This window comes from Balaenoptera physalus (genome assembly GCF_965194825.1).
Source record: "Balaenoptera physalus genome assembly, chromosome: 20".
Lineage (NCBI taxonomy): Eukaryota > Metazoa > Chordata > Mammalia > Artiodactyla > Balaenopteridae > Balaenoptera > Balaenoptera physalus.
Genome location: NC_138901.1, coordinates 64,301,698 through 64,324,186, shown reverse-complemented (window position 1 = coordinate 64,324,186; position 22,489 = coordinate 64,301,698). Strand labels below are relative to the sequence as shown.

Below are 22,489 nucleotides of genomic sequence, written 5' to 3'. Positions count from 1 at the left end.
CTCTATTGGGCGACGGCTGCCCTGCCCTCTTCCGATTGGCCCCCACAGCTCCTTCCGCGAAGTCACGCCCATCCCCGCGGCGTCCGATTGGGCGGGGCGGTGACCTAGGTCACAGGACTCTCCGTCACCCCCCCCGGCCCGCCTCCCAACGCGAGTCTGTGTATTTTGATTCATTTATGTATTGGTCAATCCAGGGAGTCCTTAATGTTATTGGACAAGAGTCCAGTCAGTCACCCAAGAGGGGGACAGGGGATGGGCAAAGCTAGTAAGTTCCCCGCCCATAGAAAGTGCTGATTGGACAAGCATTTGTTTTCTCTACGGCTAATTGGTTCTGGGAGACTTTCCCCGCCCAGAAATGTGATCATGTGGTCGTCAACTTTAACCCAGGATGTCTACTCCCTGACTTCCCCCTAGCAAAGGAGTGCGGCGCTTGGTTCCCCTAGCAACCGGGCTCAGCGAGGAGGTGCCGGCTGCGTACAGTGCCGGCGACTCTGAGAGCCCGGGGCCGAGAGGCTGCGGGAGGACTTGACCTTTTCCCGGAGGAGCCCGCCGGCCGCCCCACCTGGAGGAGAGCGCGCAGGCCCCTGGCATCCCCTCCCGGCCGCACGCCGATCAGGGCCTTCAGGCCTTGTGGGGAGAGAAGCTGAGGAAGCCTTCCCTTCGGGCGCATGCCCCAGAGAGACCTTTGAGGTCCCACCCCCGGCCTCCGGGCCAGAGAGAGGTACCCGGCCCACCGTTAGATGCTTCTTCAGGAGGGCATTACTGACCCTCTGTCCGACCTCTCAACTGCCGCTAACTTGTTCCTCTTCCTTAGACCTAGACTTCCTCTTGGTGAAGGGTTTTGGCTTGGAAGGTGGATGCCCGGGTCCATGTCTGTCCCTTGTCAGCAGCTCCCTTCCCAGGCCTCAGTTTCCCTGTCTGGAAAATCAGGGCATTAGGGCTCCCTTCTCTAATGGCTCTCAGAGCTGACCTGTAATTTGATCATGAACGTGCTCTAGCTCGCAGTGAGCACTCAGTAAAGGGCGGGGTTTCTCTTATTAATTCACGGCCAATAGGCGCTCTATTTTCCAGGTCCAGTTGATCCCAAGGTCTTGTTTCACAGGACAATTCAGGATCTGTTTCTCTCTGAGGAGGTGTAAGGTTCTCTGCTGCTTTCCCCGCCCACCACAACACTATTGTCAGGCAAGTCAGCAGCCACCGGGGCTGGGTGGTGGTGAATTACTGATAAAACCCCCTTGGGAAGGAGTGTTGGGGTTTTGGCCCCAACCCCGAACAGCTGTGGGAAACAGTGTGAACTGTGAGAATGACCCACAGTGTGCCTGGGCACAGTTGAGTCGTGATTAGGAAAATGGGCTCTGGAGGCCTGTCCTCCTGCCTCTGCCGCGTACTAGATGTATCCACGTGGGCATGTAACGTGACCTTTCTAACCTGCTTCCATTTTCTTACCTGAAAACTGCGGAGAATCAGTCCTTCATGTAAATTAAGTTCCTAGAGGTCTCTAAAATCCACATCTTACCTCCACCCCCGTCACCTCTCGCCTCACGACTCTTGCTGTTCTTGGTACTACAAGCCAGAATGAGCTTCTTAAAAAGTCTGATCACGTCCCTGCCCTTAGTCAGCCCCAGGAGCTTCCCGGGGATCCTAGGATAACCACCACACCCCTGCAGGCCTCTCCAGCCCTGCATCGCTTCAGCCACAGTGGAACCTGTCTCCTCCTCTCCCACCTCAGGACCCTCACCACGCAGACCCCTTTTCCTTCTTTCCTGCTCGTGCTCCAGGTCTCAGTGGGGTCTCCCCTGGCCAGCACAGGTCCCTGCATATATGGTGTCACTCCCCTACACCTACAAACTTGTCATGGTTTGTAATTAAAGATTTGTATAATTGTCTGATTCAGGTCTGAAACAGAGGTAAGGAGATCAGTTTTATTCACAGCGTGTAGCGGCTACTCATTACACGTGGTGTTTTCCAGAGAGGATGAACCGGCTGTGCAACATGGAGCCCAGGGTGATGGATGATGAGATGCTCAAGCTGGCCGTTGGGGAGCAGGGCCCGCAAGACGAGGCCGGGCAGCTGGCCAAGCAGGAGGGCATCCTCTTCAAGGACGTCCTGTCCCTGCAGCTGGACTTCCAGAGTGCGTATCCTGGGTGGGGCGGGGCGGGCGCAGGGGGCCCCGATTCCACGCGTGGTCCGCCGTCCGCGGTCGCACTCGGGCTGCCTGCGTCAGAAGGCATGGGACCAGCACGGGCGGTTTTAAAGCCTGATGCCGAGCGTGGGTAGCACCAGAACAGCCACAACACTCCCAGTTCTGAATAAGAACAAGACAAGGTAACATCCTCCCGTTCCAAGTCTTAAGTGAGCCCCAAAGGCCACGCTGGTCCCCAAAGGTGGGGGGGACCTAGGAAGGTGGTCCGCGTGGCCAGGAAGGTGCGGGGTCTGGGGAGGACCACGTGCTGGGGGAGCAGCTTCAGAGGAGGGACTGGAAACAGAAGGGGGGGGGTCCCCTCCGGAGCACAGGACAGCCTGGGGGAGATGTGGCTCGGGACCAGGCAGGTCCTCAGCACCCCACCTGTGAACCGGCGTGACTGGAATCCGTGTCTCAGGCGCTGGTTGGGAGGACGAGACCAGACAGCACAGGCCCGGTGCCCGGCTCACTAAAGGAGGCCAGTGAGTCGGGCAGAGGGTGTAGGTGAGGAAGCAGGACGGGTGGGCGGGGGTCCCATGACCCCTCATGTCCGGCGCGGGCCGGTCACAGCAGAGGGACCGTGCTGATTCACGTTCCTGCTGTGTCCTGGGCCTCCACGCTGGCCTGCCGGGTCACCCAGTCAACCACGAGGAGTTACTGAGTCAGCCCGGGGATGTGGTGCGCACGGCAGGCCCGGCCCGGCCTCATGGAGCCCGCAGGCCGCCCAGAGCAGGGGGGCCCCCAAGGCTCTCAGTGGGAAAGGGCTAAAGGGAAGGCAGAGTGGTCTTCAGACCTCCTTCTGCGGCCCCTCCCCCACTATGTAGCAGATGCCTGTCCCGGGCAGGGCGCTCCTCTGCGCACCAGGGACTCATGGAGTGGAGCTGACCTTCAAGGGAGGGGGACACGTGTGCTGTTGAGAGAAGTAGAGCCAAGAGAGGAGAGAAGGGGAGTGGGGTGCAGTGTGGTCGGGCGGGCAGGGGCCTCAGCACAGAGGTGACAGGTGAGCCAAGACACGGAGGAGGTGAGGCTGGGAGCCACATGGAGCCCCGGGCAAATCGGTCGAGGCAGAGGGAACAGCCGGTGCCAAGGCCCTTGGGCAGGCGCACCTGTGCGGACGCAGGTCAGAGGTCGGGCGGGGATCAGCTAGCATCAGCCTCGGGGGCGAGAGAAGGTGTCTGGCTTTGAGTGCGTGAGGCAGGAGCCCAGGGAGGTCCTGAGCAGAGGAGGGACAGGGGGCCATGACAACAGGCTGCACCAAGCCGGTGGCAGCAGAGGCAGATCCCGCGTCTATGCTGAAGATTGAATGGGCTTTTTGGGCAGCCCTGTCATGCTGTCAAATACATCTGGCTCTTTCATGTCGTTTTGGCTTTTCCACGCGAACTGCCGATGCCTAGAGGAGAGCCAGCGCACAGGTGCGCCAGGCAGGGTGCCCAGGAGTGGGGGAGCCACCCAGGGCTGGTGTCTGCAGGGTCAACCACACCCAAGGCCGTAGGTCTAAGGCCAGGGCCAGAGAAGGAAAATCCAGACCAGGAGATCCAGGGGCGGGGCTGGGCCCTGCCCCAGAAACACAGGTGGGGCTGGTATCATTCCAGGAAATGTGGCCACAGAGCTGGGGAAGAGACTCCATCCCAGCCGGCCCTGGGGACCGGGAGGGACAGGGCCCTGGGTCAGAGAAATGCTGCCCACCGCCCCCGCACCGAGACCCAGCTTGGGGTGGGCAGCTGGGAGGGGCGCCTGCCCGTCTGAATAAATATTGAAACGGCTGCCCGGAATATGTGACTATTAAGGGCTTTTTTTTTTTTTTTTTTTTTACTCCTTTCACTTCTATATTATTTCAGTTCTTTTAATGAGCATATTCTAACTTTATGTTTTGGGAATCATTACAGAAGCAAACATAGAAAAAGGGGCATGTAAACAACAGCTCTCTGTGGTTTCTAAGAGAACCGGGGACAAGGTCAGGCCTCTAGAGTTTTACACACACAGTGTGTGCTTGTCACACTAAGCGTTACTCAGAGCTCTTGGCAGCCGTGGCAGAGACCAAGCTCCGCCCGGCTCAGGAGCAAGGGGATGGGTCGGCTGCCTGGCCAGGGGGTGGTCTTCAGCGGCCGTGGGGTCAGGCACTTCAGTGACGTCAGGAGCTGCCTCTGGGGGGCGATTCATCCCCTCCCCGTATATGGACATTCGGGGCCTCATCCTCGGGCACTCGCACAGCGTGTGATTCCAGGTGGAGACATTGCAGGGTCAGCGGGCACAGACATTTAACTATTTCCGTCCACGTGGCCAGAGCACCTCCAAACGGCTCCACTAGTTGAGTGGCCACCCCTGCAGCCTCAGTTCTGTTTGTCACCCCGGGGGGCCCTGCCCGTGCCCTGTGTCCTGAGCCCAGGTGTTCCGAGGGGGAGCCCTGTGAGTCCCCGCCCTGGAGGGCCCGCCCCCCTCCACCCTGCGTGGGCCCACCCGGCCCTGTGGTGGCCCCGGACGGCAGCACCAACAGGGACCCCGAGCTCCGCGGAGCTGGGCTCACACCTCCAGGGCTCCCTGCGCTCCGGGGAAGGCAGCGGGGCTCTGGGGCCTCTCCCACGGTCAGCATCAGTCATCCGGCCCCCAAGACGCTGGAACTATACCCTAACCCTGACCTGGGCCGGAACCAGCCAAAGCGCGTCCAGTGTCGTTTCAGACATCCTCCGCATCGACAGCCTCTGGCAGTTTGAGAACCTGCGGAAGCTGCAGCTGGACAACAACGTCATCGAGAAGATCGAGGGCCTGGAGAACCTCACACGCCTGGTCTGGCTGGGTGAGGCCCCCGTGCGTCCCCCAGCCCGCGGTGACACCTCCCGAGGCTGCCCCCAGGTGAACTTCCCTGCCAGCCCCGGGGCGGCCCCGGTGCAGCAGGAGCTCCGTCTGCTGGGCCTGCGCTGGGCAAAGCTCAGCACGTACGTGCTAGGACACCGCAGGGCAGAGCGTCTGCCCCAGCTGTCAGACCTCCGGGAGGGCTCGTGGCAGCAGCCTGGACTCCATCTAGGTACTCTAGACTCAGGCTGACAGATAACTGAGGGCCCTGCTATCTGGGGGGCCCAGATCAAGCCAGAACCAACCACCCCCGTGCTAGCGTGCGCTGAGCACTTTCTACCTGCTAGGCACGGCCCGTGCACTTTCCGTGGGAGGCCTCCTAACCGCACAGCAACCCCACTGTGGACGGGAGCAAACTGAGGTCACAGCGAGCAGGGGGCTCGCCTGACTCCAGGCGTCCGGCCCTCACTGCCAAGGCGGCAGGGGCTTTGCCGAACTGCGTCCACCTGCCGGCCTCGGGCGGCATCCTCACGTCTGGCAGCGGGCACCTAACGAGGGGCGGGGCTGGCTGGGAGCTCCCAAGCCCACTGAGAGGGCTTCTTTGGCCCTCCCAGCCACCCTAGGGGCTCCAGAGGCCGGGGCACCGCCCAGAGCTCCGTGACCAAGACGCAGCAGAGCTGGGACGAGACCCACGCCTGTCTGATCCCAAAGCCACGTCCCCTCCATCCTGTCAGGCTGCTTCCCAATACAGGCAACCTGGGGCATCGAGGTCCCTCCCAGCTTGCAGGACACTCAGCTGTGGTTGTGAGGATGGCCGCCAGACCACAGCAATCCCCCCGGGGCAGGATTACAGTGTCATCTCACGGGTGCAGAGGCTGAGGGGCTGGTGGACTTGGAGCTGCATGTACCGGCAGCAGAGCAGACCAGAGCCAGGTCTCCTGACTGCCGGGCCCAGGTCTCGCCCAGACAAGCCCTCCCGGCAGCCCAGCACCCGTTAATGCTGAGTCCCGGGCGTGGCGGCCCACCTGCACCACCAGGAGGTGGAGGAGGAGAGGGGGCGGGTCAGCCTAGACCCTGAGCCTCACCCCCTCTGAAGGCCCTGCTTTTAGGCAAGAGCTCCCAGGCCCTGCAGTCTCGCAGACATAAAACAAGGGTCACGGGTCCCCATGAGATGCCCCTGTGATGCCCAGTGTTCTGTGGGGGGGGGGGGGGCCGAGGGAGCCAGAGGGGAAAGTTCTGGCAAGAGGTCAGGCTACCCCCTCAGAGAGTCAGAAGCCTGCCTTTGTCCAGCCACGTGCACTGCCCCCGCCTGCAAGCACAGGCCCGGCTGGTGGCCTGGTCAGCTGTCCCAGCACTGGGGGCGAGCGGGAGCCGGCTGGCACTGCCCCCAGAAGCTGACTGTCCACATCTTGTCCCAGCTTTACACTCAGGCCCGTCCTGTTGGTAGCTTGAAATTGGCCACAGTGGGAGTATTTACACCACCGAAGTCAGCAAGCGCTACAGATCAGGGCTGCCCGCGCCTACCCCCTTGTTAAACGTTTACCAGCACGCCTGCAAAGAGCAGAGCCCGGCTGCAGGCGCGAAAGGAAGCAGGCTGACCCGGTTCAGGTCCCGCTCTGCCAACGTGCTAGCCGGTTCTGTACACGTTACCTCTGCCCTCTGCACCCTACCTTCCTTACGTGCTCTTGATCTTGAGCACGTGACCACCAGGCCCCTTTGAACCTTGGCTCCCTCAGCCCTAAGACGCAGGCGATGACAAACGAGGAAACGCCCGGGGAGGGCCTGGCGTAGGGAGAGTGTCCCGGGTGAGCGTCCCCTGAGGTGCCAGGGAGGCCAAACCGACTTGCTGAGTCCCCTGTACACATGAGGGCTTTAGCTGAAGCTCTTGAAAAGTTCCCAGTTTGGGCCTCTGGGCCATCAGTGTTCAAGGACACCAACACCAACCAAACCCCCAAACCCGTGGTGGCGAAAAAGCAGTTTTATTCCCAAAGACGAGAAACTTGGGCTAGAGGGGGTCCTGAGGTCTCAGCCGGGGCTGGGCCTGGAGTTTGGGGCAGCCCGGCCTGCACGGGTCTCCCCCACCCCAAGGTGCGCTGCCCCGACCCACCAGGGAGTTTCCATCCCAGAACAAGGGCCGCACAGACGCGAGCCTTTGCCCGAGTCCGGGGCCGGGAAGGTGGCAGCAGAGCCGGGGGGGCGGGGGGGTTGGTTTCAGGACGGTCACCCTAACCCGGAGCCGTCCTCCAGACCTGTCCTTCAACAACATTGAGGCCATCGAGGGGCTGGACACGCTGGTGAACCTGGAGGACCTGAGCCTGTTCAACAACCGGATCTCCAAGATCGACTCGCTGGACGCGCTGGCCAAGCTGCAGGTGCTGTCGCTGGGCAACAACCAGATCGGCAACATGATGAACGTGAGTGAGGGCGCTGGGGGGCGGGGGGACCGCGGGCTGAGCCTCCGACCTTCCCTTTGTCCCAGAAAAGCCAGAATTCCAGACTCGATGACGTTCACACACCAGCTTAGCCCACGAGAGCCCACGTGTGGGTCCGTTTGTGCCCCTGTCCCGGTGGGATCTTTCCTTCGCTGCCCCCGCACTCACCCAGCAGACATTTGCTGGGGTGGGGACCCCTCGGCCGTGGGGCGTCTGGCTCGTGCTCACTGGGGACAGAGGCCAACAACAGTCCCGGGTCACTGGAAGGGTCGGGGTGTGGGTGCAGGGCGGTGCCCAGGGCCAGGCAGCAGAGCGGCGGAGGAGAGCCGTGGGGGGCTCTACGCTGTGTGTGCCCAGGGCAGGCCTGCGTTTCAGAGGGAACACCCCCTCACCCCCGCGTGAATGAGTGCAGCAGGGATGGAGGTTTGCCTGCGGACCAGAGAGGCTCCCCCTGCCAACACTCCCTGTGAGCTGGCAGCAGGGCCGGGGCAGGGCCCTGGGTGCCGCTGGGTGACCCCGGGGCAACCGGAGCCACCGTGCAGGTGTGTGACAGACACTGCTGCCGTGCGTGATGGGGGCTCCGTGCCGCTGGGCGGGCGTCCAGAAGTGAACACCTAAGGGCCGGGGCCCAAGCATCAGCCCCAGTCCTGTCCCCGCGGCTGAGCCACGTCCCGGAGTTAACTCCCTCCCGGCCTCGCTGCAGGGTGGGGCTCGGGGTGAGAGCAGGGGTGAGACGGGCGCTGCAGCCGCGTCCATCGCAGCCACGGCCGAGGCCGGAGCAGGGGGCTGCGTGGAGGGGGCGGGCCCGCCTCTCGGCTCAGCTGCCCTTGGCATCGCCCTGGGCTGATGCTCCCCAGGGCTGGTCCAGCAGTGCAGGCCGCAGGCTTCCTCGTCCACAGCTAGCAGCACAGAGAGCAGGAGAAACCTCCCCCACGGTGCCCCTCAGTGTGGCGGTGCCCCTCAGTGTGGCGGGCCCTCACCCACCAGACCGAGACCAGAGGGGTGGGCGGGCCAGGCGGTGTAGGTGAAAGGCCTGGGGCGGGTCAGGTGCCGGCTGCTCACCTGTGTTTGAGGGCCAGACCCCGGAGGCCATGTGGTCTGGGAGGCTGTAAACCCAACCCACCTCTTGTCAGGGTTCAAGACCTGATTGCTCAGCTGCCCTCTGCCCTGCGGGACGGGGGCACACAGGACAGCTGAGGGAGGTGTAAGTGGAGAGCTGAGGTTTAACGGGCTCCCGGCCGCCTGGCCTTGGGCCGGGGACTCAGCGCCCGGGGCCCGCGTGCCCATCTGTACGGGAGAGCGGTGGCCTGCGGGGCAGGCCGGTGTGAGGGCTGAGTCAGTTCGGGTTGAGCGGCTGCTACAGGACCGGGCACAGGAGAGCTCTGCAGGAAATGATGCTTATTCAGGGATTTTCAGATTAAGGGCACACCCCAATAGCCCCAAATGTTGCTTGTGAAAACCTTTCTGAGTGTCTTGAGCTGTTCCTGTCTGGGTCGGTCCAGTACCCAGGGCCACACGTGAGCAGATCCCCTCTGACTTGTCGTCCCTCGGACACCGCAGACTTTACTGGACGCGGGTCCAGGCCTGGGCGTGGAGGGGACACTGGCTCTCAGGCCACGCCCCGCCCCGCTGTGGACGCTCCATTCCCTCCCCTGGCCTCGCTGACTTCCTGGTGCAGGACGCTCTTTCCTGCCTCAGGGCCTTTGCTTGTGCTGGTTTTGCTTCTGGGAATGCACTCGCCCCTGCTCTTCCCTGGCTGCTCCCTCAGGCCTCAGAGGCCTCAGTCCTGACTGAAAACCCCCCTGTCGTGGTCCCTAAGGCCCCCTCTCCACCCCCTCCCCCTTTGAGTTCTTCTAGCACTTACAACAAACAGCAATGATTCTACTTACTTTTAAAACATTCTTGTCCCCTGCCTTAGAGTGCCAGCTCTTGCTATAAGGGCTTTGTTCCCACTGTGTCCCTAAGGCCTGGCACGTGCCTGAGGCCTGGTAGGTGCTTAGTGATCTTTGTTGAACGAATAAACAAATGACAAAGACACTGCTTCAGGAAGGCACAGGAGATGCTGTCAGATGAGGTACTGGCATCTTGCTGACTTTCCCCCGGTTACTAACAACAGGAAGAATAAACGGCCGTCAGTGGACGTCCCACTAGCTGCCACCCAGTTGGTCCAGGCCAACTGTAAATCAGGTTCCATTGAATTTAAGAGCGCTGGGCCTTGCACAGCACTTTACAGCTGGAAAAGGCCGCCCGTTCTGAGAGCAGCAGCGATGGGCACAGCCAGGGCGTTACGGGAGCAGGTGGAGGCCCTCACAGCGTGTGGCATTTGGTCCTCTCGACACCTATGCACCACATCCCTGCACCCACCTTACAGAAGAGGAGATGGGGACCCAGGTCCACGGGTCCTGGGCAAAGCCCGTGGCTCCTCCCTCGTGGCTCCGCCCAGCGCGGGCAGAGGACAGAAGGAGGACACAGGCAACACCCCCTCCCCTAGATCATCTACCTGCGGCGGTTCAAGGACCTGCGGACGCTCAGCCTCTCGGGGAACCCGGTTGCCGAGGCCGAGGACTACAGGACATGCATCTGTGCCTACCTCCCCGACCTGGTGTACCTGGACTTCCGGCGCATCGACGACCAAACGGTAGCGTGGCCCTCGTGCGTCCAGCTCCGCGGTCAGCGTGCAGGCCCCGGCGTCTGGGGAGGGGCGCGTCCACAGGAGGGGAGGGCGGCCCTCCTCGAGGTGCCTTTACTGCCCCCGTCGCTGTCATGCCACCTCCCACCTCGAGGCCGCTGTCTGCTTTTCTGGGTGAACAAGTCGGGGGACCAAGCAAGGGTGGGCGATTAGCGGGGTCAGCAGCTCAGGGCAGAGTCAGGACTCGCCTCCACGCCACAACAGCTCAAGGTAGCGCCCTCCGAGCCGAGGCCCCCGGGACCCCGCAGCCGGGGTGCTGAGCGGGGAGCTGGGCCCGGCGGTCTGGCAGCAGGGCCGGGAGGAAGCCCCCCTCCCCAATCCACTGCCCGGCCTGGCCTGACTGCCCCTGCCTCTATCCCGCTCCCCTGCGGTGAGCTTCCCGCCCTCCGCAGCATGACGCTTGTGGGTGCTTTGCCCCCTGGAAAAAGAACCCCGCCCGACACGAGGCCTCTGGTGGCAGGACCGGGATGTCCCTGCGTGCTGGGCGCGGGCGGTGGGGGGACAGGGACCTGCCCACCCCTCCCCCTGGGAGCTGGTGCTTTTCCTGGGAGAAAGGAGCCCGTGCCTGGGGGGGCCCTGAGGTGATGCGGGGCTCGGGGAGAGCCCAGCAGAAGCAGAGAGGGGGGCTGGCCCCCGGGTCTCGGTGCTGACGCTGCCGTCCTGGCTGCCACACCGCCTGCCAAGCGTGGAGCCCTCCGCTCACGGGCGTCTTCCTGGGGGGTCCACGGAGAGCAGCCGGGGGCGGGGTGCCCAGAGAGTTGCCCCTCCTCCGACCATGGCCTTCTCTTGTCCCAGAACAGGACAAGAATCTGAAATCTTGAATTCCAAGACTCTCAAGTCTTTTTTTTTTTTTTTTTTTTTAATATTTATTTATTTGGCTGCACCGGGTCTTAGTTGCAGCACTTGGGATCTAGTTCCCTGACCAGGGATCGAACCCGGGCCCCCTGCGTTGGGAGCGCAGAGTCTTAACCGCTGGACCACCAGGGAAGTCCCAAGATGCTCAAGTCTTATTTTTTGCACTTAGACAATAATTTGAAAGGCAGCATGGGCTCAAATGCTTGGAATAGGCCGAAGAGCTGCTGGGGTGTATTTCACTCATCATAAAACAATGCACAGGGATTTCTCTGGTGGCACAGTGGTTAAGACTCCGAGCTCCCAATGCAGGGGGCCCAGGTTCGATCCCTGGTCAGGGAACTAGATCCCACATGCATGTCGCAACCAAGAGTTTTTGCATGCCACAACTAAGGAGCCCACGTACCGCAATTAAGGAGCCAGCACAACCAAATAAATAAATAAAATAAATATTTTTTAAAAACCCAAAAAGCAAAAAACAAAACATGCACAGCCGGACGCCGCATGGTTCCCGAGCCCCTCCCCAGCCAGTTTCTCCTCTTCCCCAGAAGATTCCACAGGGGGCAGGCCGCCCAGCCTGGCACCCCGTTGTGCTGCGGGAAGCAAAGCCCCCTTCCGCAGCTCAGAGGCTTTGCCTGGAAGCACCAAGATCAGTGATGAGGGAAAGGTGGTAGGAGCAGAGCCCCGCGAAGCAGGGGCACCTGGACCCCCGTCCATGCTGCTGCCCGTCCCCGGGCCAGCCCCAAGCCCCTCCCTCACCTGCTGGTGCTGCCAGGCTCGGGCAGCAGGACAGCCGGGCCCAGCTGAGGCCGACCAGGGCTGAGGGCAGGCTCCCGGGGTGCCTCCCCATTTCCATCGGGCCCAGGGCTGTGCCTGAAGGCTGGCGCAGCCCTGAGAAACGGTGGACAGTCCCAGCAGAGCACACGAACGGGTGGGGGCTGTGAGCTTGGGGGGCTTTCTGTGTTGGGGGGCGGAGACAGGCAGGAGGGCGACGCTGGGGTTCAGGGCTTGTCCTGCTGAGACGGAGGCCCGTGGAGAACCCTGTGGTTTTCAGCAGAGTTCAGGATGTGATGAGCATTCAGGGACCTGGAAGCTGGCATGGGGCTTACAGCGTAAGAGGGAGAGGGCAGGGCGTGCAGGCCATGGTCCTGAGAGAGAGGAGGGGGCGGGGGTTGGGGGGAGCAGATACCGGAGCACAGAGGGTCGGCGGTGCTTGTACCTGAAGCCTTAGCACAGGCGATGTCACCTGGGGCTCCAGCAGCTCCCAGCGCAGGCAGGGGGATACTCAGGACGGGTGGAGGAGGGCCAGAGGTGGCAGGGCCCAGAGCCGAGGGCCAAGACCTCACATCCAGGCCTGTGGCTCGGGTACCCACTGCACCTCTCCCTTGTGCAGCCCTACAAGGGGGCCAGAGCCTGGCCGGGGAGGCCTGGGAGAGCGGCCGAGTCTGCGCTGGGCGCCTCCACCCCAGGGATGTCCCATGGACCCTTGGCCTGCCCGTGCTGCTTCCCCCACTGATCTCCCTGAGGCTCAGAATACTTGGCAAGGGCCGCGGGGAGGGGATCCCCGCCCACGCTGGTGAGGCCACGGCATGGCAGAGGCCAGCGGCCAGGAGGGACCCCACGACCATGGTGACGATGCCGCTTCGCGATCCTGCAACAGAAAGAGCTGGCGGAGATGAAGCACCAGTACAGCGTTGACGAGCTGAAGCACCGGGAGAGCCTGATGCAGGCCCGGCTGGAGGACGAGCGGGCCCGGCGGGAGGAGCTGGCGGAGCACGAGGTACGAGGCCACCGGTGGGGGTGGCGGGACCCGCTCCCCACCCCTCCCGCCCCGCCCCGCCCGAGGATGCTGCCGCCGGTCATGGGCCAACGCCGTGGAGGTCAGCAGGGCCCAGGCCCCCAGAGCCTGTCCTTTGATTGAGAATAGCTGGTGCCCAGGGCCGCTGGGCTGCCAGAACCTCAGTCAGGGCAGCACGCTGACCTGCCCCTCCTCATCCCACGGCTCCCAGGCCCCCCTCCAGCACAAGGGCCGGGGACTCTGTGCCGGAACCATCTCTCAGATGGTTTAAGACCCCTGGCTGGTTCCTGGCAGGGGGTGGGGGGGTTGGTGGGCAGCCAGAAAAGCTCATTCCTCTCCGTGTGCCTCTCCTCCGGCCGGACCAAGCTGGGCACCCTTCAGTTTTCTGCCTCTGGACCCCCGCCTGTGCTGGGCCCATCACCTGCCCTTCCCCAGCCTGCCTTCCCGAGGGCCGGGCGCCCTTGGCCCCGGTGCCCAGCGTAGGGCCCTGCCCAGGGAGCCCACTGTGTCTCTGACCTCAGGCGGCCTTCGTGGAGCACCTGAACGGCTCCTTCCTGTTTGACAGCATGTACGCCGAGGACGTGGAGGGTAGCCAGCTGTCCCACCTGCCCGGCGTGGGCGAGCTCTTGCAGACATACCCTTCCGGGTCACGGCCGCCCCCAGGGCCTGGGCGTGGGAGTCCGGGGGGCTCCCCTTCCACTCTGGGCCTCAGGTGGCACACCCAGGGCCTCGAGAACCAGGTCGGCTGTGAGCGCAGGGACACGTGGGTATCTGGTCAGCAGGGCCCAGGCTGCCAGAGATGGAGGCTGGCTGACCCTGTCTGTGACTCTGACCCTCGTTACCTTGTTTATGGGCTCCTGCTGTGCGCTTTGCATCCAGCATTTAAAACTGTTTCAACCACCCCATGGGGTGGGTGCTATACTGGACCCCAACTACCTTCTCGTAGTTGGGGAAGCTGAGCTTGGAGAGGGTGAATTGTCCAGGTTGCGCAGTTAGGAGTGTGGGCTGAGCCTGCATCCCTTCCCCCAGAGGATGTGGTAGGCGCTTGTCATCGTGGCTGAGGGACTCGGGGTGGACGCGGAGCAGAGACAGCGAGTCACAGAGAGAAACCCGCTCCTAAACACCCACGGCTCAGGAGAGCGGGGAGGGGTCGGCTCTCCTCCCAGCCTGGCCCTCGGCTGCAGCCCTGCCTGACCTCAGCGCCTAAGCGCCCCTTGTGTGGCAGGCGCTGCAGATGTGGAACCCTCAGCCCAGAGCAGCGAGGAGGCCACAGAAGCAGCTGCAGGGCCAGGCCTTGAACCTGGGGCTCTGTGCCCCGAGCCTGCGGTCCCCTGACCTCCGCAGCCTCCCTGTGCACCTGTGGCCGCCGAGCACAGAGACGGCCTGGACAGCAGGGCCCCGAGACAGAAACACACGCTGCTCAGCTCCCTGGCCGCTCCCCCCTCTCCGGGCTCCTGACCCCTTCAGGTCCCCTGGGGGTCTCTCCTCTGCTCTGTCGCCCCACCTCCACCACGCAGGACCCTCCCTGAATCCCTCAGGCTGAGGGTGGAGATGCCCAACCACCGATTCATACTCCAAATCCCAACTGCAGCTCTGCTACGGGAGCTGCTTCCACCCCCATGTGCGCCCCCCCAGGCAGCCGTGAGCTTCCTTAACGGCCACTCACCTACAAGGACAAGTTCGTCATCATCTGCCTGAACATCTTCGAGTACGGCCTGAAGCAGCAGGAGAAGCGGAAGGCAGAGCGCGACACCTTCATGGTGTGTGTCCAGGAGGCCGTCCAGGAAAAGCAGGAGCAGGGCAAGCACAAGATCGCCAAGTTCGAGGAGAAGCACTTGCTGGTAGGCCCTGCCCCGAGCCCCTTCCCTCCTCCCGCTCCAGGTGCCCACCCACCAGAGGCCCGGCCCCTCCACCACTGACGACCCGAGACCCACGGGGCAAGCCGCTTGCTTTCGGGTCAGGCTTGATATAGGGAAGGAGCCTGATCTTCCTCCAGATGGGGTGGCCACGACCACAAACACCCTTCGCCCCCCAGTCACGCCTGGTCACTCCACTGACACTGCGTCTGCCGGCCGAGCCCCCAGGCCCCTCGTCAGTGAACGGCTGCTACTGGGTGCGGCTCGGACCCCCGTGCTCTCCAGCCCACGAGCACCTCTCATTGCAGACGGACCTGGCAGCTACTTGAACACGGGGTGCTGCGGGGGTCCAGCTGGCTTCCCCCAAGACAGGGCCCGCCTTGTGTTCCAACCTCCCCTGCAGAGCCCCGCTGGGCTGGGAGTCAGCCCATTGTGAGCCAGGACCTCACAGACAGCGCCCCATCCCCAGGCTTCGTGAAGCTCAGGCTCTCTGCCCCTGCACCCGAGGAGACGGGAGTCACTCGAGGTCCCACGGTGACCCAGCCGGGTCCCAATTCAGGTCCACATGAGTCTGAAGCCATCGTTCCTTCCACGCCTAATAACTCACCAGCTGGTGGAGTCTCTGCTCTGACAGCCTCCGACGTGGAGGGGGCGGAGCTGACACTCAGACTTGGGCAGTCCGACCCCAGAATCCAAGTTCCGGCCCACAAAACCAAATTGCCGCCTGTCACTTCAGGAATTACACTTAATTGTGGATTCCTAAAGCACAGGTTTTGTTTCCAGAGTTTAAGCTCCATCCGAGACGAGTCTGAACTGACCAACTTCGAGATAAAGACGGCGGAGTACAGCGAGGACATCACCGAGCTGGCCAACGTGCTCATGACGCTGGAGATGCAGCTGGTGGAGCAGCTGGAGGTGAGGCGGGGCCCCGGGAACACGTGTGACGCGGCGGCCCTGCCCGGCTCCTGTGCGGGAACCTGGCGAGGGAGCACCTTCCCAGGGGCCACTCGGCGGGTCACACGAAAGCTTTCTGTGCTTCTGGTGCTTTTCAGTCATTGGGATGACAAGTGGCCCTTGTGCAACATGAGGGGTGAGCTCGCACCTCTGGAATGGTCTCCCCGTCTAGGAAGAGTGCAGGATCTCGGCAGGGAGAGTCCTTTATTAGACCCAAGGGGCTGTCGAGGAACAAAATGGACCCCGCCCTTCACCCCCCACTCTGGGATAGAACGAAGGCTCCCGGCGCTGCAGCCGGTAGTCGCTGCATCTCGGGGCGAGCGAGGAGCCTGACCAAGTGCCGCTACCTGAAATCCGGGGCGGCCAGGCCGACCTGTGTGTCTACCAGGCAGCTGGCGGCCGGGGCCGCGGCCTGCAGAGCAGTGATGAGCGGAGCCTCCCGCGTGCTGCCGCGGCCCCCCAGCCAGCGCCTCCTCGATGCCTCCCTCGGCCAGGTTCCCAGCGCATCGCGGAGCAGACGCTCGCTCCCCGCCGGGGAGGCTCCGGGCCGCAGAGCACGTCTGTGGGGCATCGGGAGGCTCAGGCAGCGAGCGGCTCCCAACCTTTCCGAGCAGGAGGACCCCCTTGTCAACACCCCGCAATTCACCAGAACCTGTGCTTGACTTACTAGCCGCCAAAAAGCTACCTAAGTGGAGCCGTGCTTTTCAATGGCCCTATGTTTTTTTCATTACAAGAGGGTTTACACACGTTTGAAAAATGTATAATTAGCTCAGTCTGTAGACAGTCCTCGGATTCAGGCGCATTCCCTGTGCCGTCGGCCCACCCTGCAGCCCCTCGAGTCTAGAGTAGGTCGGGGGCGTGACCCACGCTGTGGGCTCACTGGGTAGCAGCCCTCCCCAGGGCCTCTGGGTGAGGCCCGGGCGCCTTGCTCAGCATTAGATGCAGCAATACAGGGGTGCCCTCAGGGAGGGAGGTGGGAGCCTTGCAGGTGAGAGGCCTGGGGTAACAGCCGGCATTCCCGAGGGTTTCCTCTCTGCCAGGCACCTTGCAAAGCATTTTGTGTGAAGAAACCCGTTTCTGCTTCACCACAACCTCGTGAGACACGTACTATGCGAAGGGAACCCACTTCATAGGTGGGAAGTTGAGGCCCAGGGAAGTTAACAGCATTCCGAGTTACAGCCAGTAGTGGAGCTGGCAGGCAGCCTGGCTCCTAGCGACCCTCCCGTTTCTCTGGGGGTGACGGAGGCAGATGCCACTGAGAACCCCAAGGACGGGGTGAGCTCTGTGTGTGCCTGTTGGTGGGGGGCTCCTGGCAGAGAGACCAGCACAGGCAAAGGCCTGGAGAAGGCGTCGCACTCAAGCCCCGGGGGGTGACCGAGGCAAAGTGGCTGGAGGGTGACGGCTGGGGGCAGCCGTCGGGAGAGAGGCAGAGGCAGGGTCGGCTCACAGCGCCACCTGGGGAAGGTCAGGTGGGTGGTCTTTACCCTCAAGGTCTGCGGTCACTCTCCGCTGAGTGGTAAGGAGCACTTTTGCTCTGGTGCAGTTCGGTGGAGTTCATGTCTAAATATGCATGTTCTTTATCATTTCCAGGAGACTATTAACATGTTTGAAAGGAACATCATCGACTTGGTGGGACTCTTTGTCGAAAACGTCCAAAGCCTATATCCTTTCCTTGATGCCCCTCTGCGGGGAGGCGCTGCAGGCCGCGGGGCTCTCAGGGCCCGCACCACTGCTCCCCGCCTGCAGGGGGCTGGGGGGAGTCGCCTGCATTTTAAACAAAAGGCACAGAAGGGTACAGCTTCTTCACAGCTAAGCAGGATGCAACTAAGTGGGGTCCCTTCCAGGTGGCTCCCTGTGCGGTCACATGCCTGCCCCCTCCCACTGCCACCAAGGAAAACAGCCCACCTTCAAAGGATGGAGATTTGCCAACCACCTGGAATGTTCGAGGAGTATTTCCGGACCCTCAGCACAAAGGCGCCTTATGAGAGTAGAAGTCTGGATGCCCACTGGGCGGCTCCGCAGGGAAGAGTCCTGGCCCGTCTGCGCTCTAGTGAGTGACTTCACCGGGAGACCACACCCAGAATCCACCCTCCCCCGGTACTGCAGGTGCACACGCCCTGGGGGTGGGGCGACCTCTGTGCTGAAGCCACTGACAAATACATCATCTACAAGGAGGTGGGTTAAATGTCAGGTTAGGAACCAACATTGGGGGCACGCCTGACCTTTTGCCACCTGAACTCAGGGCCCTGAAGTCCATCCCAGTCCTGCCCTCCTGGGCCCACAGTCCCGCTGGGTGACAGAGCTATGGGAGCAGCCAACCAGAGGCCGGGCCGGGAGACTCCCTGAAGGAGGGTCCACTAAGTGAGGACCTGAGGGTGGGCCAGAGGGATGGGCTGGAAAGGTGGGGAGGGCGTCCCAGGCAGGCTCAGGAGGCAGCCTATGCAAAGGCCCAGAGGACGGGGAGAGGCGGTTCCAAGAGGAGGCCTTTAGGTCACAACGGAGTGTGAGCGCCGCCAGCACAGCAGGGGCGGGCCGGGACTCCGGCTGCTGCGCTGCGGGGAGAAAGCGCTGGAGGGGAGCGGACCAGGAGGGACCCAGAGCGGGTGCGTGGCAGGCGAGTCGGAGGGCCCTGAAGGCGGGGATGCACGGGGCCCAGCACAGGGGAGGGCGCGCCTGGCCTGCTCCAGCCCGGCCTTGGCTTAACTCGCGCTGCACGATGGCTCAGTGCCGGGACCTGGAGAACCACCACCACGAGAAGCTCCTGGAGATCGCCATCAGCACCCTAGAGAAGATAGTCAAGGGCGAGCTGGACGAGGACCTGCCGGACGCCGTGCGCTCGGTAAGCGCGGGGGTGGGGGTGGGGCCGGGCCCGGTGGGCGGGGCGGCCCGGGCGCCAGGCAGACGCAGCCCCACCCCGCGGCCCCCGTAAAGCCTGAAAAACCTGCCGGAGCTTCAGTCTCCTCATCTGCAAGAGGGGCGGTAGGAAGGCGAAATAGGCTAACAAGCAAAGCAGCTGGTGGGCAACCAGTGCAGCCCAGCTACAGAGGAGCTTGTGATAATTAAGTGCTTTCAACTTACCGAGAGGTTGCTTTCCCAAAGCTCATTTCTGTGGGGCTTCTGGCACCTTCTAAGAGAGGCAGCGACAAATAGAGGTTGAGGTCCGAGATTTCCCCGGAAGGTCGTCTCAGCCCCGAGTCTCTATGGCGGGAAGCACTGCTGGGGTCTCTGCCCGCTCGCGGGGCTCCAGGTCTCCTGCGCTGGGGGCCGGCAATGGGTGGGCTGTGTCTCTGCGAAGGGCACCCACTTTCCTTCCTTCACCATTCCCTGCCCCCCTCACCTCTCTCCTCCTCCGCGTTCCACCAAGGCAAGCTACCACCCCCCTTTGCGGGACCCTGGCGTTACTGCTCTTCTCCACGCAGCAGCCAGAGACCCTGGGACTCCTTCCTCCCAGTGAGTCCTGGAGCAAGGTCTCCGCCGCGCCCCGCCCCCTGACACACTCTTCCCCCAGGCCTCCGTGCACCCGGCTCCTCCCCGTCTTTCAGATCTCAGCTCACACCCAGCTCCTTGGAGAGGCCCCCCATCACCTTCCCAAAGGCCCACTGTCTCTCCGTCACAGCCGTTCATCCTTGTCAGAGCCGCTGTCACGGTTCCAAGCTATCGTGTTTGCGTCGACTTGCTTAGGTTACTCTTCACACTACATACAGGCCCCCGGCGAAGGCAGGAGTGGCCTCTTCCCCACCGCGCTCAGCCCTCGCCCAGGGTGCCGGGTTCACCACGCCCTCACCACGCCCGCTGTCAGGTGCTGGCGGAGTCCCGCAGGCAGGGACCAGCAGTTCCGACCCCGCAGCCTCTGTCAGGGGCCGAGACAGTCACCAGTGCAGCGGCAAGGTGGCAGGGGCCTCCTCAAACACCCAGACACTGGGAGAGGTCACCTTCCCGAGCCTGAAGCAAGGCTGCCCCCAGGAGCCCACCCTGGAGCCGCCTGGCAGACCACCTAGCGGTCGTGGAGTTTTTGACGCAAGGCTCCGGGGTCTGTGACACCTCTCTGAGGACTGGGACACACAGAAAAGGAGGCCCCGAAGTCAACGGGAGGTGAGCAGCCTGGGCGGGTGCTTCCAGGGTGGCTCTGCACCTGTTCCCGCGGCCCCGGGACACCCAGGCTGCTGACTGGGTGGGGCCCGCATGGGCTTGGTTAACTCACCAAAGGACCCCGGAAAGTGGCTTTCCCACCCGGTCTACAGATGGGACAGCTGGGGAGACAGGGTCTCAGAGGAGTTCGGTAAACACCCAAGATGTGTTGTGAGGACACCTCGTCTTGTGAGGACGGGTCTGGATTCAAACCTCAGTCTGAGATGCCGAGCCCGGGCACTGTGCCCTCACTGTAGACACAGTGGGCGTTCTGGGTCTGCCCGTGGCCCCAGGCCCCAGGGTAATGGGGCTCTGCCTCTGGGCTAAGGGGCTGCCTTGGGCTCCCGGGCAGCACTGGTATCGGGTGCCACCCTGGAGGCCTCACGGGGCAGCCGGCCGAGCCCGCTGGACACCCCTCCCTCTGCAGGCCCATCATCTCTGTCCTTTAGGAACACCTGTAGCAGGAGATGCTACACCGTCTCCTTATGTTTAAGCAACAAAACGTGGGGTAGCAAGCCCTGACTGTAAAGCGGAATAATCACAGGGAGCTGACAGGGACCGAGGGCCTCCCGAGGGCCAGCTGCCTGAGCAGCTCTGGATGTGTACTTGCCCTTTTCATCTCCAAGCCGACACAGTGAGATAGGTGCCAGTGTGGCTCCCTTTCACAGGCGAGGAAACCGAGGCTCAGAGATGACAGGGAGCGTGTGGGTGGGGGACATGGCAGGACAGGGGCTTTCAGATGAGGCCCTCGGCGATAAAAGTCTGGTTTCTGTTTCTAACCATCAGTGAGCGTATTAGTAACAGGGTCTCAGAACACTCTTTTTGCAGAGACGCTAACATTTCAAAATCCATAGACTGTATTCTGGAGATCATTAGGTTAACCACTCCCGAAGGAGAGAGAAACCCACGTGTACACACCCGCCCGCGCCCTCTCTACAACGCAGAACTTTCAGGTCCCTCGCCGTCGCTGGCGACACGAAGCGCCTCCGCTTAAAGCTGAAGCAGCCGCCAGTGAAGGCCTCCCCACTCTGGGAAGTGACCACATGGACCCGCAGCCGCGCCGGGCACATGTGGCCTGTTCACGTGTGAACACCTGGAACCAGCTGGGCCTGGCGAGGGCCGCGTCCCACAGCGTCGTCCACGGCGGGGAAGCGGGTGGGAACAAGGCAGGAGCCCAGATGGGACCCCAGGTCCGACTGGGTTGACGTGAGGGGCAGCAGAGACCCATTGGTTTGTGGGACTTCTGTCCTCAGAGGAGCCCTGTGCCCCTCGGCCGGCCTCGTGCTGCCCACCCGACGGGCAAGTTTCAGGCAAGTCAGACTGGAGAACCTTGGTGAGGTGGCCGGGGCGGCCCTGCCTTCTCTTGGGGAGGGCACGCTCCCCACAGGGACTGCCCCGCCGCCCAGGGGCCCTTTCCAGGCACTGGTGCTGCCGGGCCGACGGCGTGGTCACCCGAGACGGGCCCGAGGAAGCAGGATGCGGGCTGGGTGCCGCCTCCACCTGCGGGGAGCTGAGCCCCGTCCCCTCTGGCTCCAGCGCCTCTGCGCTCGGGGCGGGTCCAGGCCCTCACCTGCTCCTCCTTGCTCCCCAGCTCTTTGTCGACAAGGACACGATCATTAACGCGGTCGGGGCCTCACACGACATCCACCTCCTGAAGATCGACAATCGGGAGGACGAGCTGGTGACCAAGGTCAACTCCTGGTGCGCACACCTGGTGGACAAGGTGAGCGCGGCCAAGGGCAGGCGTCTCCCGGCAGCAGGACCCCACGCTGGAGGCCCGCCACCCGCCCCGGCGCAGAAGCGCACGCAGGGCTGGAGCAGGGAGGAACGGAGTCAGGAAGGCAGGCTCACGATCCCCGCCTGACAGGCCGGCCGCCGTCTGCCCCGCAGATTCACAGGGACGAGATCATGAGGAACCGCAGGCGCGTGAAGGAGATCAACCAGTACATCGACCACGTGCAGAGCGAGCTGGACAGCCTGGAGTGCAGCGACCTCCTGGACTAGGGCTGCGGCCCAGCCCTCCCCCCCGACCCCCGACCTTCACAGGCAGAGAGAAATAAAGGACTTTGGTTACCTTTCTGCATCCTCTGTGTCCACATCTGAGCAGTTGGCGTCTTCTGAGAGCGACTCCTAGGCTCTCGGCCGCCCCTCCGCGGCGCCCAGGACAGGCCCTTCCCCAGGTACAGCTCCCAGCACAGCCTGGGGGCCCGGCCAGCCCACCGAGGCGGAGGCCGCGGGGACCCAAGGACCCTCCACAGCTGAGAGCACAGCTGGGCGTCACCCATGAGGTGGGGATGTGACACTACCTCTGGCGAGCACACTCACGGTGCGGGGTGGGGGCTTGTGGTGAGGTGGCCAGGGCCCCCGGAAGGGGGGCGAGCAAGGCCCAGCAGCTCCGAGGCCTTTGTGCCCCAAACTCGCACACTCTTCCTGCTCCTTGACCTGGGCCCAGACACCCAGAGACCCCGCCTGCAGTCTGGAGCCCTGTGAGTGGCCCTGTCAGGAGGACCTTGGGATCCCTGAGCAGGTCATGTGCACATCAGGTGGCCTTGCCCAGGCTTTTATCCCAGAAACAACAAACATTGTTTACTTTCTATTTTTTTAAATATATATTTTAAAATTTATTTATTTATATTTATTTTTGGCTGCGTTGGGTCTTCGATGCTGTGTGCAGGCTTTCTCTAGTTGCGGCGAGCAGGGGCTACTCTTCGTTGCGGTGTGCGGGCTTCTCATTGCCGTGGCTTCTCTTGTTGCGGAGCATGGGCTCTAGGCGCGAGGGCTCAGTAGTTGTGGCACGTGGGCTCAGTA

The 22,489-nt window shown here is 62.8% G+C and overlaps 1 protein-coding gene across 8 annotated transcripts; it reads left to right on the top strand.

Annotated features, from left to right (window-relative positions):
* Positions 1-203: 203 nt before the first annotated feature.
* On the top strand, positions 204-21,764 carry DRC3 (dynein regulatory complex subunit 3). Of its 8 annotated transcripts, none has more exons than XR_014257548.1 (14): positions 204-721; positions 1,072-1,182; positions 1,970-2,131; positions 4,860-4,976; positions 7,220-7,386; positions 9,896-10,042; positions 12,606-12,725; positions 13,265-13,377; positions 14,410-14,584; positions 15,383-15,514; positions 17,144-17,603; positions 18,279-18,392; positions 21,273-21,404; positions 21,572-21,764. XR_014257548.1 is itself a non-coding variant. In XM_082441666.1 (14 exons), the coding sequence occupies exons 3-14, from the start codon at positions 1,975-1,977 to the stop codon at positions 21,683-21,685; spliced, it is 1,569 nt and encodes a 522-aa protein (XP_082297792.1). In that variant the 5' UTR covers positions 204-721; positions 1,072-1,182; positions 1,970-1,974; the 3' UTR covers positions 21,686-21,764. The 8 variants fall into 8 exon arrangements, 1 of the variants encoding a protein (XP_082297792.1); XR_014257550.1 differs by lacking the exon at positions 21,572-21,764 and adding an exon at positions 19,517-19,645 and having other exon boundaries at positions 1,103-1,182; positions 21,273-21,410; XR_014257552.1 differs by lacking the exon at positions 21,572-21,764 and adding an exon at positions 19,517-19,645 and having other exon boundaries at positions 21,273-21,410.
* Positions 21,765-22,489: the final 725 nt, after the last annotated feature.

Bases quoted from the DNA above. Each gene is read 5' to 3' on its own strand.
- DRC3 (XM_082441666.1), top strand. From the start codon at position 1,975: ATGAACCGGCTGTGCAACATGGAGCCCAGGGTGATGGATGATGAGATG. The intron at 15,515-17,143 runs GTGAGGCGGGGC...TATCATTTCCAG, and splicing joins AGCTGGTGGAGCAGCTGGAG to GAGACTATTAACATGTTTGA. The intron at 21,405-21,571 runs GTGAGCGCGGCC...TCTGCCCCGCAG, and splicing joins GCGCACACCTGGTGGACAAG to ATTCACAGGGACGAGATCAT.